We start from the raw sequence: 12,249 nt of genomic DNA on the forward strand, positions 1-12,249 counted from the left end.
ACTGTATGGGAAAGAATGATATAATATTTTTACTTGCAAGCATGCTATATTATGTGTTGTTGGGAAAGCATGTATCATCAAGATTATGGGAAAATAAACTCTTATTGGAAAATGTGTTGTAGTGTTGAAAATGATGCTGTATTATTGATAAGTGTATTGCAGTATTATACATGGATTTATTCTAATCGAATAGAAAAAAAAAAAGGAAAAATTGAATTATGTCGGATTCATCATCAGATGAGGATGAAACGGTGCCAACGCAATTAGTTGAGGAACAAGATGACGACATAACATTTCAAAAATTGGTTTGCATTGTTACCGTTCTTTGAAATATGTTTTTGTTCGTTGAAATTAAGACATTATTTGACTATTATTATTTTTTCCTTATATTTTGAAATCCATGCTCAAAATGCAAACGATATTTCGTTATCATGTGGAATGTGAAACGTTATGCTTTTCAGTTAGAAAAACGTTATGTTTTTCAGTTTTTCAGTTACTAAATGTCCGTTATTCGGAGGGAATAGAGAAAATCATGAGATTTTAAGATGAAGAGAAAAAAAGTTTTGTAATACCGTTCCTAGAAATTCGAAAATATCGGTTCTTACCTAATGTAATGAACATTAAATAGCTGATCTTTGGAAGGAGTTAAAAGGTTTGCAAGTTTGTCATACCACATAATTTTGGCATTATTTTAGGAGAAATTTCCGAAAGAAGAACGTACTTTGTAGACGTTCTTTAAAAAAATGCAATCAGTGATTGTCATCAGTGACCATTAGTGAAATTATATTATTAAGAAGTCATGGGTGTGAATTCAGTGTGCATTTAGTGTGGTCGCTTGAACATTATTTTTATTTTTAGGGTGTAACAGATGTTCTTTGTGAAGCATGCGATCGCTTAAATTGGAAAAAACCTACGAAAGTGCAAATTGCAGCTCTACCACACGCATTTAAAAAACGTGATATAATTGGTCTTGCTGAAACGGGGTAGATCTTTTTCCAAGTTACTTTTATTTTTGAACATAAAGCAAAAAAGTTTTAAGTCATTATTTAAAAATGTTTATCTTTGCTTAAAATATTCTTTTACTAACGTAATGCAATAGTAGATAATGTAAGGTGATATTGTATTTGATGCCATTTCGCATTTCACTGTCTTTTTAACCAGTGGATGATATCGAGCTTTTTTCCTACACTAATGATATGAACATAAAATTATGTATCATTTTATTAAAGAAGATAAGCTAAACTGTTTTAAAATAGAACGTTTTGGTGAAAGTTGTAATCACTTTTAACTTTTATTTGTATTTAGAAATTTGAAGGAAACCCATTTTTAGATCTGGTAAAACTGCTGCATTTGCTATACCGATATTGCAAGCTTTGCTTGAAACTCCACAGAAATTATTTGCTCTCGTGCTTACTCCAACCAGAGAATTAGCTTTTCAAATCGGCGAACAATTTGAGGCCCTAGGTGCCTCTATTGGAATCCTTATTGGTGTGTTAATCCTTATACAGCAAATTGTTTTTTCTTTGAATCTGTTGAAGTGATTCTCATTTTTTTGCTTTTCAGCTGTGATTGTTGGTGGTGTAGATACAGTGACGCAATCGTTAGCCCTTGCGAAACGTCCTCATGTCATAGTTGGTAAGTTCTAATATTAAGACATCGTTTTGTTCACAAATTTCTTGATTTTGATCAAAGTAAAATTTAACCTTACACTTAGATAATAAAAATTTCCAGCTACACCTGGTCGATTGGTAGACCATTTAGAAAATACCAAAGGTTTCAATTTGCGTGCACTGAAATATCTAGTGATGGATGAAGCTGATCGCATCTTGAATATGGATTTTGAAGTAGAATTGGAAAAGATTTTAAAAGTTATTCCAAAAGAAAGAAGAACATATTTGTATTCGGCTACGATGACTAAAAAAGTTAGTCATGTTTCAATCTGATACAAATGTCATTTAACGATGTTACCGCCCTTGGATGTAGCTGTTTCAGGTCTTAGTTTCGCAGAATTCATTTTTTTTTTTCCACACATATTTCTGTCGAGTGATTCTATTCTTCTTTGATATTATTTCTTGTAAAGTTAATAACCATTTCAAGAGAGCACAGTAACATCGACTTCCTTTAACTTACGAAATCAATAAATATCAGCCTGCTGAAATGGGTTTTTAATAAATTGAGGTTTTGTTCAGTTTAACTCGGTTTTATTGCATAATCGTATAAATTATATTTCCATTTAAATATTCCTGCTTTGTAATTTGCCGGATTTCAGGTAGCCAAACTAGAACGTGCCTCGCTCAATGATCCGGTCAGAATAGAAGTCAGTTCGAAATACCAAACTGTTGACAAACTGAAGCAGTACTATATCTTCATACCATATAAGTACAAAGTAATTATTTGGATCTTAAAACTTCACTTAGAAAAGAGAAAATCAAATAGTAGCAGTCAATATTTAAGAAAGTATATTTTCCTTAAATTCATGTTATTATAGGAAGCCTACCTTATTTACATATTAAATGAAATGGCCGGACAGACAGCGATAGTATTTTGTTCTACATGTGCATCAGCTTTAAAAACAGCATTAATGCTGCGGAAGCTTGGATTTGGTGCTGTTCCTTTACATGGCCAAATGAGTCAGGTAGAATTCCAGACATTGATTTTTTCTTCATATTATCTAGTTTGCAATTGCTTTTTTTTTGATTGTTTGAATAAAAAACTCAAGTTTAAAGTGTCCGTCACATATAATTTATAGGCAAAACGATTGGGCTCATTGAACAAGTTCAAAAGTAAAGCTTCCACAGTTCTTGTTTGCACCGATGTTGCATCAAGAGGTAACTATTTTGAATTAAAATTTTGTAGAAAAAATGTATGTTCAGTGTATCAGTATATGTCATGATTTATGTGCATACTGTCAACATTTATGGATAGATGAAGTATGTCATGAACTAATGATTTCCTTATCTTTTTCTGTTTTTTGGCTTAATTTAATTTAACTTGCTTCAGGCATTTCTCATTGTTTGTTCCGTTCAATTATTAACTTCTGTAAATATTGTAATTGCTTGTCTTTTACTGAAGGATGGATTTTTACAGAAAGTGAAACTTTGCATGGCAGCACTTGCATCTTTATTCATTATATCCCGCATAACTTCCTTTGCTTTTCTCATGTAGATATGATCATGTCCTGTAGTCACCTTTATTGATAAGCATCTGTTGCTACTTACAGATTAGATAATTTCATGTGCATTGTGTTCTAGATTTTACCGGTATATATTATTGCTTATTTTGTTTCCTGACCTTGCTAAAAAGCGATAAATTGCAGGTCTCGACATACCACATGTTGATATAGTGTTAAATTATGATGTTCCCACGCAATCTAAAGATTATGTTCATCGTGTTGGACGCACCGCTCGAGCTGGTCGATCGGGTGTTGCTATTACATTCGTTACTCAGTACGACGTTGAAGTTCGTTGTTCTTTATGTATTTTATTCTAAATAATTTCTTGATACAAATATGGGTTTAATGATTCGTTCAAATTCTTCTATCCTTTCTTTTGGTTCAGAAAATAGTGCTTACCGATTGTAAGGCTAACGTGCTTTTTTTTGTTAACTATTCCAATTTTTATCCTTAAGAAAACCTAGTGTTTACTGTCCTTTGGAACACGTATTATAGTATTTCTAACTGCGTAATTCCAAATTGTAGTTTTTTTTTTTTTCATAATTATACAGTTTAGATTTATCAGAAGATCGAACGTTTGATCGGCAAAAAACTTCCACTTTTCGAAACAGTAGAAAATGATGTGATGTTACTTGTGGAAAGAGTTGAGGAGGCTCAGAAGCTAGCAAAACAGGTATGCGTCCTCATCCTGATTTTGGTACTGTTGACAAGTAATATACAAATTTGGTCTCGAAGTTCCAAAGCTAATTACTTTCAAGCATTTGATTTAAGGAAATGAAGGAGATGGAGGAGAAAAAGGGTAGGAAAAGAAGACAGTTTGACGACGATGATGATGAAGTGAACGATGCAGAGGAAAGTAGTGCTTTTAGGAAAAAACTGAAGCGAAAGCAAAAAGGAACTCACAATGGAAGAAAGAAATTCTGATATTTTAAAGAGTACTAATAGTATTACAGTAGTTTTTCACCTGTAAAGTTTTGATTTGTCGGGGTGATTCGTTACCCATTTTAAAAGGCACCATTATTCCCTTCCATCTTTGTGGAATTCCGAATTGTTTTTTTTTTTTTAACTTGGTAAAAATGAACACAGGGCATTTTTTCAGATGTTTACAGTCTTTTTGTCTCATTCTTCATATATTTTTTGTTTTGTCAATTTCTGTTTATGTTGCAAATAAAATAACAAGTTGTAATTATTTTCCAATATATCATCTGAAAAATGTCATCCAACTTAATGTTGTCATTTAAGTGATGATGTTGGTACGACTGCATGTCAATAATAATCCTTTAAATCTAACAGTTAAATTGCTCGGCTTCAACCGGCTTAATAAGGGTTATCACTTTTTTTGCCGGACTTAGCTTCCAAGAATTCTAAAGAAACTTCCGAAAGCCATGGTAGTCATCGGAAATGCCATGAATTGGGGACGATAGTGATTTGGAAGGTAATTATAGCGAAATATTAATAAGTCTGTCATGCAGGAAATCTATTAGTGGTAATTACCACTGAGAAAGCTAAAAAAATTTGTCCATCCAGAAGTGTTTTTGTAAATTTCCACTTATGTAAAAATGACTTAATCGTAATTTAACCTTAAAATGAATAATGATATTGTGATGATTTATCAACTGGTTTATCCTAATATTATCATCAAGCAAATACATCTCAATATTATCATTGCTGTTGATATATGTCAACGAAGCAGGTTGAAATTGATGATAATAGGATTGCCATATTCGTCATCGTAACGATTCCAATATGAAGATCGATTCGACCATGCAACAACCAATTCATTTTTTGGTTCTACTGTTTTACATGGCCAAAATCCTTCCCTAAAATTTTATTTAAATATTATCACACAAATCTTAACATTGTAGATGTTAATACATTATCACTAAAGAAGGTCAAAATTAGTGATAATAGGATGATATTACCGCATTTGTCATTGTAATGATTCCATTATAAAGATTGCTCCCATCATGCAATAATTAACTTATATTTTTCATTCTGTTGTCTTGTATAGCCACAGTCCCTCCCTTCCTAAAAGTTGCATTTGACTAAGACAGTAGTAGTATGATTAAGTTTTTAACTTATTAAACCACTGCTACTAACCATCTTATCTTCTTCTACCTATGATATAGCTATTCTTTCTTAATTATTATTTTAACAGTTCTATAATAAATCTATAATGTCACAAAACTGTATGAAATAGATTTTATTATTAATTTTAACAATAAGAATATTACATAGCGATCACAGGTGTACAGTCTCGTTATGAGAAACATTTTCGGTAGTGTTGTTTAAAATGAAAAATTTTAAAAAGTTTAAGAATTTAGAACTAACTGAATGATTTTTTGACTAAGACGTAGTTCAATATGCTTCCCAAGACCTTGTCTTCGATGCTTTTCATGAACGAAATGATGATGAAAGATACCGTTTATGTTAAATATTTCATAAGCTACCGGTTCTCCTTGATGACGTATAATCACATTCGGTAGCATTCGTAATTTTTCTCTGTACGAATAATTAATTATATTACTGAATTGAACATAAATTAGACACATTTTTATAAATTTTCTATTCTTTAACATTATTAATTCAAGCATAAAGTTGTTAGGAAATTTTTTTTTTTTTTTTTTTTTTTTTTCACTTTTGACTATTTGTAAACTTGAAAAAAAAAAAGCCTTTTCTCTAACAATGATAATGTGATAATATATATTATCACACTAGAGAAAGTTAGTTTACTCTCTGTTCTAAGTAATAAGTGAAAGTTTATTTCATTTAAGATTAGTATGATAATATATAGATCTATAAAATTTGATTAATTAACTGGGAAAAAAAAAAGAACATTTGATGTAAATAAATTTACCTAAAGTCAACATTTCTATATCTAAGCAAATTTACCTAATTTGGTAATAATCAAAAATATTACTTATTTAGTTTACTTTCTACTGATTATAGTAAATTCATTTTTTAAAAAAAAAGGTAGAAAAGAAATTACGCAAAACATCGACAGTCTCCTTTATCAGCATATTGCCATGTATCATTGATTATCAATGCATCTTCCTCTGGTTTATCAACATTATAGTGATAATCAGATGATGGTAAAGACAGTTTCTCCTTCAATACTACTTCTTGCTGCTTTTCATTCATGTAATACATATACGTTGGATACATATTTTCTGTGTATGAAGTTTTTGATTTGATATAAATTGAAATCTATAACAGTATTGTTATCAGTTATCAATAGTTATCAACAACAATTTATCATTTCAAAATGTAGCAAAATCAGATGATGAGAGTTAATAGTAATAGTTACAATAATAACACATTTATTTAGAGTATATCAATAAACAAATCATCTAAATAACTTTTAAAATCGATCTTTGATCTTTTTTCTTCCATCAAAATTTTCCTTTTTTTTTTCTATCATAAAATATTCATGACAATAATAAATGTAACTTTTATTCTATTATTTTATACTATTTCTGATAAATTTATCACCTTATCAGATAAATAATTTGGATTGATAATAAGAATTTCTTTAGGTAATTCGACTAATTTGGTAAATTGATTGATTGCATCCAAAAATTCATCTTTTTTGTTATTCAGCCATGGTAAACTCCAAATAAGCAAAAATTTGCTGAAATTAAAATGATTAAGTTTCATTTAAATTTCATCTTTAAATTTTATTTAAATTCACTTTTACATCAATCAAAAATTATTAAACTAACACTCTGAAAGGATCATCGCCCAGTAAAAACCATAATTTAGATTCCGTAAATGGATAACCGAAAATGCGAAATTTCGATGTTGGATACCTATAAATTTAGCATAATCAAGTTTTAACATTTTTAACTTTTTTTTTTAAATTTTCCATAATTTTCCCGCATTTCAACTTTTTTTTTTGTCCACAATAATTTCAAAAAAAAAAAAAGAATCGAAAAAAAAATTCAAACTTTGATTTCAATAGGTACAAATGATATTGTCTTTTCCGGAAGAAACTTTTTTCCAAAAGAAAACATCATTTTGTGTTCAAATAGTTCAAAACATCAAACCAATTAATTAGTAAGCAGTTTGATGACAAAAAAAAAAAAAAATTTTTTTTTATGAAATTAAATAAAACGGTTTGACGACTAAAATTTTTTGCAAACCTGTTTTGGAAGGTCATATGCAACCGTACGTAGCTCACATGTCAACCCGAGCAATCCCTAATATAACTGAGAAATAAAAAAAGTTATTCAAAAAATTCTTTTGTCTAATTAACTAACTAAATTGATTTTTTTTTTCTTTTAAAAAAAAAGGAAAAGAAATATGAAGAATCATTAAACATTAAAAATTTCATACAATATAATGCTAATTCTAATTTTAATAAATAAATAAATATGCTTCATTTCGATACTTAAGTTTCAAATTTGAATAATAAAATTTCAAACTTAATTGCACACCGCTTTCTTCCAGCAATAAGAAAAAAAAAAAAAAATTAACTGTTAGAGAAACTTAACTTTTAATTCGATGAATTCGCACAGTATTATAAATTGGTATCATATGAGGTGAACAATTCATCAACATCCGAAGTGCTTCATCCAAATCATCGTCCGATATAAATTCACGAAGTGTACACATTGTAGTAAATTAAATAATTCAACAATGAAACTAAAAAATTGAACAATTAAAATTCATTGTCGCTGTATATTATTATTTATTATTGTTATTTTAATTTTTAAAATTATTACAAAAACAATGCTAGCAAAGATTTTCATTTAATTTTCATTTCATTTTATGCATACAATATGAAAATTATCAATTTCCTAAATAATAACTGTAAATAATGGATGTTGAATATTTTCAATTAGCATAATTAATATTTTAGTGATAAATACTATCAATCAGTGATTAGTAAGTCGGACTATAACTTATCATTGTGATTCTTATCATTCTTTCGTGATTACTTCTTTGATGCAATAATATGTGACAATTTTATGTCGGAAATCTTTGATGGAATTATGGAATGATGAGAAAGGGAAAATATGACATGTTATTGATATGATGTGATATGATATGATATGATAGTATTATTGTCAACACTCAGTCTTTTTTCTTTCTTTCACTCTCCCTCCCTCTCTCTTTCACTCTCTCTCTCTCGTTTATTTAATAAAATAAATAATACTTTCTTATTTACTTTAAAAAAAAACAGAACTTTTGGCTCAAAGGGCATCATTACATTGTCTAATATTTACAATGCCAAATTCATACACACACACACACACACACACACACACACACACACACACATACATAAGCAAATAGACGAGTAGATAGAAACACATACATACGTACACACACAGAGACATACATCCACAGACACATGGAGACATACACACACACACACACATACATACACATACACACATTCAGCATTCAAACTAAATAGATAGAAGTTTGGAAAGGATTGTGTAAACATTTTTCATTGCGAAATGACAGCAACAAACTGATAACAGAAAGTATTATCGAACATCGAAGAGAAATCACACCAAATACTTATATTAAACAAAGGAATTAATCAAAATATTCATTTCAATTCAATTCATTTCATTTCATTTTATATTACATTTCATTTTGTTCCATTTCATTTCATTTCGTTCCATTTCATTTCATTTCAATTCATTTTTGTTACATTTCTTTTTGTTCCATTTCTTTCATTTCAATTCATTTCATTTTCATTATATTTCATTTCACTCCATTTCATTTCATTTCAGTTCATTTTTATTACATTTCATTTCGTTCCATTTCATTTCAATTCAATTCAATTCATTTCATTTCAGTTCATTTTCATTACATTTCATTTCGTTCCATTTCATTTCAATTCAATTCAATTCATTTCATTTCAGTTCATTTTCATTACATTTCATTTCGTTCCATTTCATTTCAATTCAATTCAATTCAATTCATTTCATTTCATTTCATTTCAGTTCATTTTCATTACATTTCATTTCGTTCCATTTCATTTCATTTCAATTCAATTTCATTTCAGTTCATTTTCATTACATTTCATTTCGTTCCATTTCATTTCAATTCAATTCAATTCATTTCATTTCATTCAATTCATTTCAGTTCATTTTCATTACATTTCATTTCGTTCCATTTCATTTCATTTCATTTCATTTCATTTCATTTCATTTCAGTTCATTTTCATTACATTTCATTTCGTTCCATTTCATTTCAATTCAATTCAATTCATTTCATTTCATTTCATTTCAGTTCATTTTCATTACATTTCATTTCGTTCCATTTCATTTCAATTCAATTCAATTCATTTCATTTCAGTTCATTTTCATTACATTTCATTTTTTCAAAGAGAAAAAAAGATTGAAAATTTCGTTTTTATTACACTTTTGATTTTCAATTTTTAATCAATAAATTTTACTTACAAAATTAGATGAGAGTTTTAGAATTTAAATAAATTAATGAACGAAAGCAAAATGATATTTTTTATAAAATGTGAAATATGCTTAAATTTGATATAAAATGATTTGAATTTTTCTTTTTTTTTTGAATAAAAAAATTTTTATATAATAAAATTCTTTTAGATAATGGAAGAAACAAAAAAAAAAAACAAAAGCTATCATATCAATTTCAACTTTAATCCATAAAAAATCTTTTTTTTTTTTAAATATGAAAATTTGTTATATAAATGAATCAATTTCAAACTGTTTTTTTTTTTTTTGCAATTTTAATTCTTTTCTTTTTCCTTTTTTTTTTTTTTTTTTCATCATTTAATCTCAGAAATTTTCATACAATAAAAATATCACTACTTTATCAATTTTAGAATGATTTTTTGCATTTTTAAATTTAAACATTTAACTATGAATTTCCATTATTGTTTTTTTTTTTTAAATTTTATTTCAAGTTAATAAAAAAAAAAAAAGAGTAAAAATTAGATTCAAACTGCAATTTAAACATTGAAGCATTTGTATAATTGATGTATGATCTCTATGGAAAATGTCTTTCGTCTAAAAAGTATGTCATTAAATAGCATTTGTCTTCTTTCTTCATTTTCAACATTTTTTTTTTTTTTTTTCTTTTTGTCAAATGCTTCCGAAAATATCGATCATAATGTCACCGAACCATTCGTATATTATCATCCATTCAAATTGGATGACATCTTTAACAAGTTAGTAGCAACTTTTCTTCTTCTCTCTCTTCCAATTCTCAACTATCTCTTTCCTCTGTCATATTTGTCACCACTCTTCTCCTCTTTCACATCCCACGATCACATCTCATCTACATACCTCTCCTACCCATGTTACCACATGCTGAGGAAATTGCTACTTTTTATTATTGGTGTATATTTAGTAGTATGTTGATCTTTCAAATACTACAGTTAAATAATTAAACAATATGTTAAAGTATTATAATCTTTTATTTTAGATATTTATTGTCTTTTTTTTTTTTTTTAAAAAAAAAACATATTTGAAACTTAAAGAACTAGAAGAAAATGAGAATATTTCAAAAATTGCAAATATTTGACCTTTTTTCTCGATTCAAAAAATAGGATTTGACAAATTTTTGCTATTCTTTTCCCTAGATAGATAATTGTTTTTTTTTTCTTTCCACTTTCTCTCTTCTTTTTTTGATTTTCAAAAAATTTCTTTTTCTTTTATTACTATTTAATCTTTTTTTTTTTTCTTTTTTTGTGATGTAAAATTTTTTTTCTCGATAATTTCTTATACTGTTAAAATGTGCTAATAAAAAAAGAATTGAATTTGTACAATATTCTCTATCTACGAAAGAAAGCAATTGAATTTTTCTCAAACTTGAAATTAAACTCCTTTTGTTAAGATAATTTATTTCTTTTCAAAATTAAATTTAAAAATTGAAAAGAAAAGAAAAAAAATCTTCCAATTCTATTCTAATCATGAAGAAATTCACATTCTTCTGCAACGTATTTTAATTTTTTATTTATTTGTCAGTTTATATATTTATATATAACAAAGACATCTATCTAAACGTGGCTATCTCGAATGATCTTTAAAATTCAGCAAAAATCATCTTATTTGTTCAGTAATCGTGTTATTTGTTTGGTTGAAAAAGGATTTACAATGTCAGTTGTTACTGAACTATTAAGTACCGATGTTTTCACGACCACAGGGTGATTGTCGTCGACTAACAATGGAATGATAAATTCAATAAATTGAAATTGCTCATTTTTCAAATTTGTAGGAAAAAAAAAATCTTGAATTAAATTTTGCTGTTTAAGAAATGAATGTTTTAAAAATTAACCACTTAATTCAATAACAGCTTAATAATTCAATAACAACACTAAAAAAAAAAAAAAAAAGAATTTAAATTTCTTCTCAAAAAATCAAAACAATCGATTAATTTGAGTGAATTTTAAATGTCATTTGGTATAGCCAACTCAAATAATCCTATTGAAATAAATGATGAACCAATAATACACTTTTTTTAAATAAACATCTAAATATTTTGCTTAAAGAAAAGGAAAAATTAAGCTGTTGAAGAATTTTCCACAATTTTGAGGATTTTCAGCTTTAAGTCAGAATTATCAATTTTCAAAAATGAAATATATACAAAAGCAATGCTTTTGAAAAGTTTAATTTTTCCTTGAAATTTTAAAATGAAAAAGGAAAACAATCAACTACATAAAATGAAATTCAGATGCACTGAACTATTGCAATTCCAAACTTTACATATACTTCAAAGAATGACTCAAATTCATTGAGCTAAAACCCACTCCTCATCCAGTGTCCTGAATCACAGTTGACCCTTGACCCAAGAGTGATGGATGACAAACAGATTGAAGTGCTACTATCTTTGCTACCCTCTCCTAATTTCATGCTATTTCTCCAAAATTCATTTACACTGCATATGGCATTTTCAAGTGCTTATCTAGTCTTCTATCATTCTCTGCGCTCTCTCCGCGCTCCAGGCTATTTTTCGAGGATGACTTTTTCATTTGTTATTTCAAGAATTTGCAATGCCTTTTATTTGGAGCACTTGGACATGTGATGTGTCAGAGAGTGTCATAAGAATAGCTCTGTCATCTCTTCCACCGCGATTTCCTGGAG

At 27.9% G+C, this 12,249-nt stretch overlaps 2 protein-coding genes across 2 annotated transcripts; one reads left to right on the forward strand and one right to left on the reverse strand.

The window, feature by feature from the left end:
• Positions 1 to 218: 218 nt before the first annotated feature.
• Positions 219 to 4,096, forward strand: Bm11356 (ATP-dependent RNA helicase T26G10.1 in chromosome III, putative; the record flags this gene model as incomplete). The annotated part of the gene is made up of 11 exons (XM_043075802.1): positions 219 to 305; positions 859 to 983; positions 1,331 to 1,488; positions 1,564 to 1,635; positions 1,732 to 1,922; positions 2,270 to 2,386; positions 2,489 to 2,635; positions 2,750 to 2,828; positions 3,317 to 3,459; positions 3,729 to 3,845; positions 3,944 to 4,096. The coding sequence occupies 11 exons, from the start codon at positions 219 to 221 to the stop codon at positions 4,094 to 4,096; spliced, it is 1,389 nt and encodes a 462-aa protein (XP_042931736.1).
• Positions 4,097 to 4,853: 757 nt separating this feature from the next.
• Bm5705 (Uncharacterized protein) lies at positions 4,854 to 7,331 on the reverse strand (the record flags this gene model as incomplete). The annotated part of the gene is made up of 6 exons (XM_043075803.1): positions 4,854 to 4,992; positions 5,504 to 5,674; positions 6,162 to 6,379; positions 6,665 to 6,803; positions 6,895 to 6,981; positions 7,315 to 7,331. 6 exons carry the CDS (start codon positions 7,329 to 7,331, stop codon positions 4,854 to 4,856), a joined length of 771 nt encoding a protein of 256 aa, XP_042931737.1.
• Between the last annotated feature and the right edge of the window lie 4,918 nt (positions 7,332 to 12,249).

Source organism: Brugia malayi (assembly GCF_000002995.4).
Source record: "Brugia malayi strain FR3 genome assembly, contig: Bm_v4_ChrX_scaffold_001, whole genome shotgun sequence".
Lineage (NCBI taxonomy): Eukaryota > Metazoa > Nematoda > Chromadorea > Rhabditida > Onchocercidae > Brugia > Brugia malayi.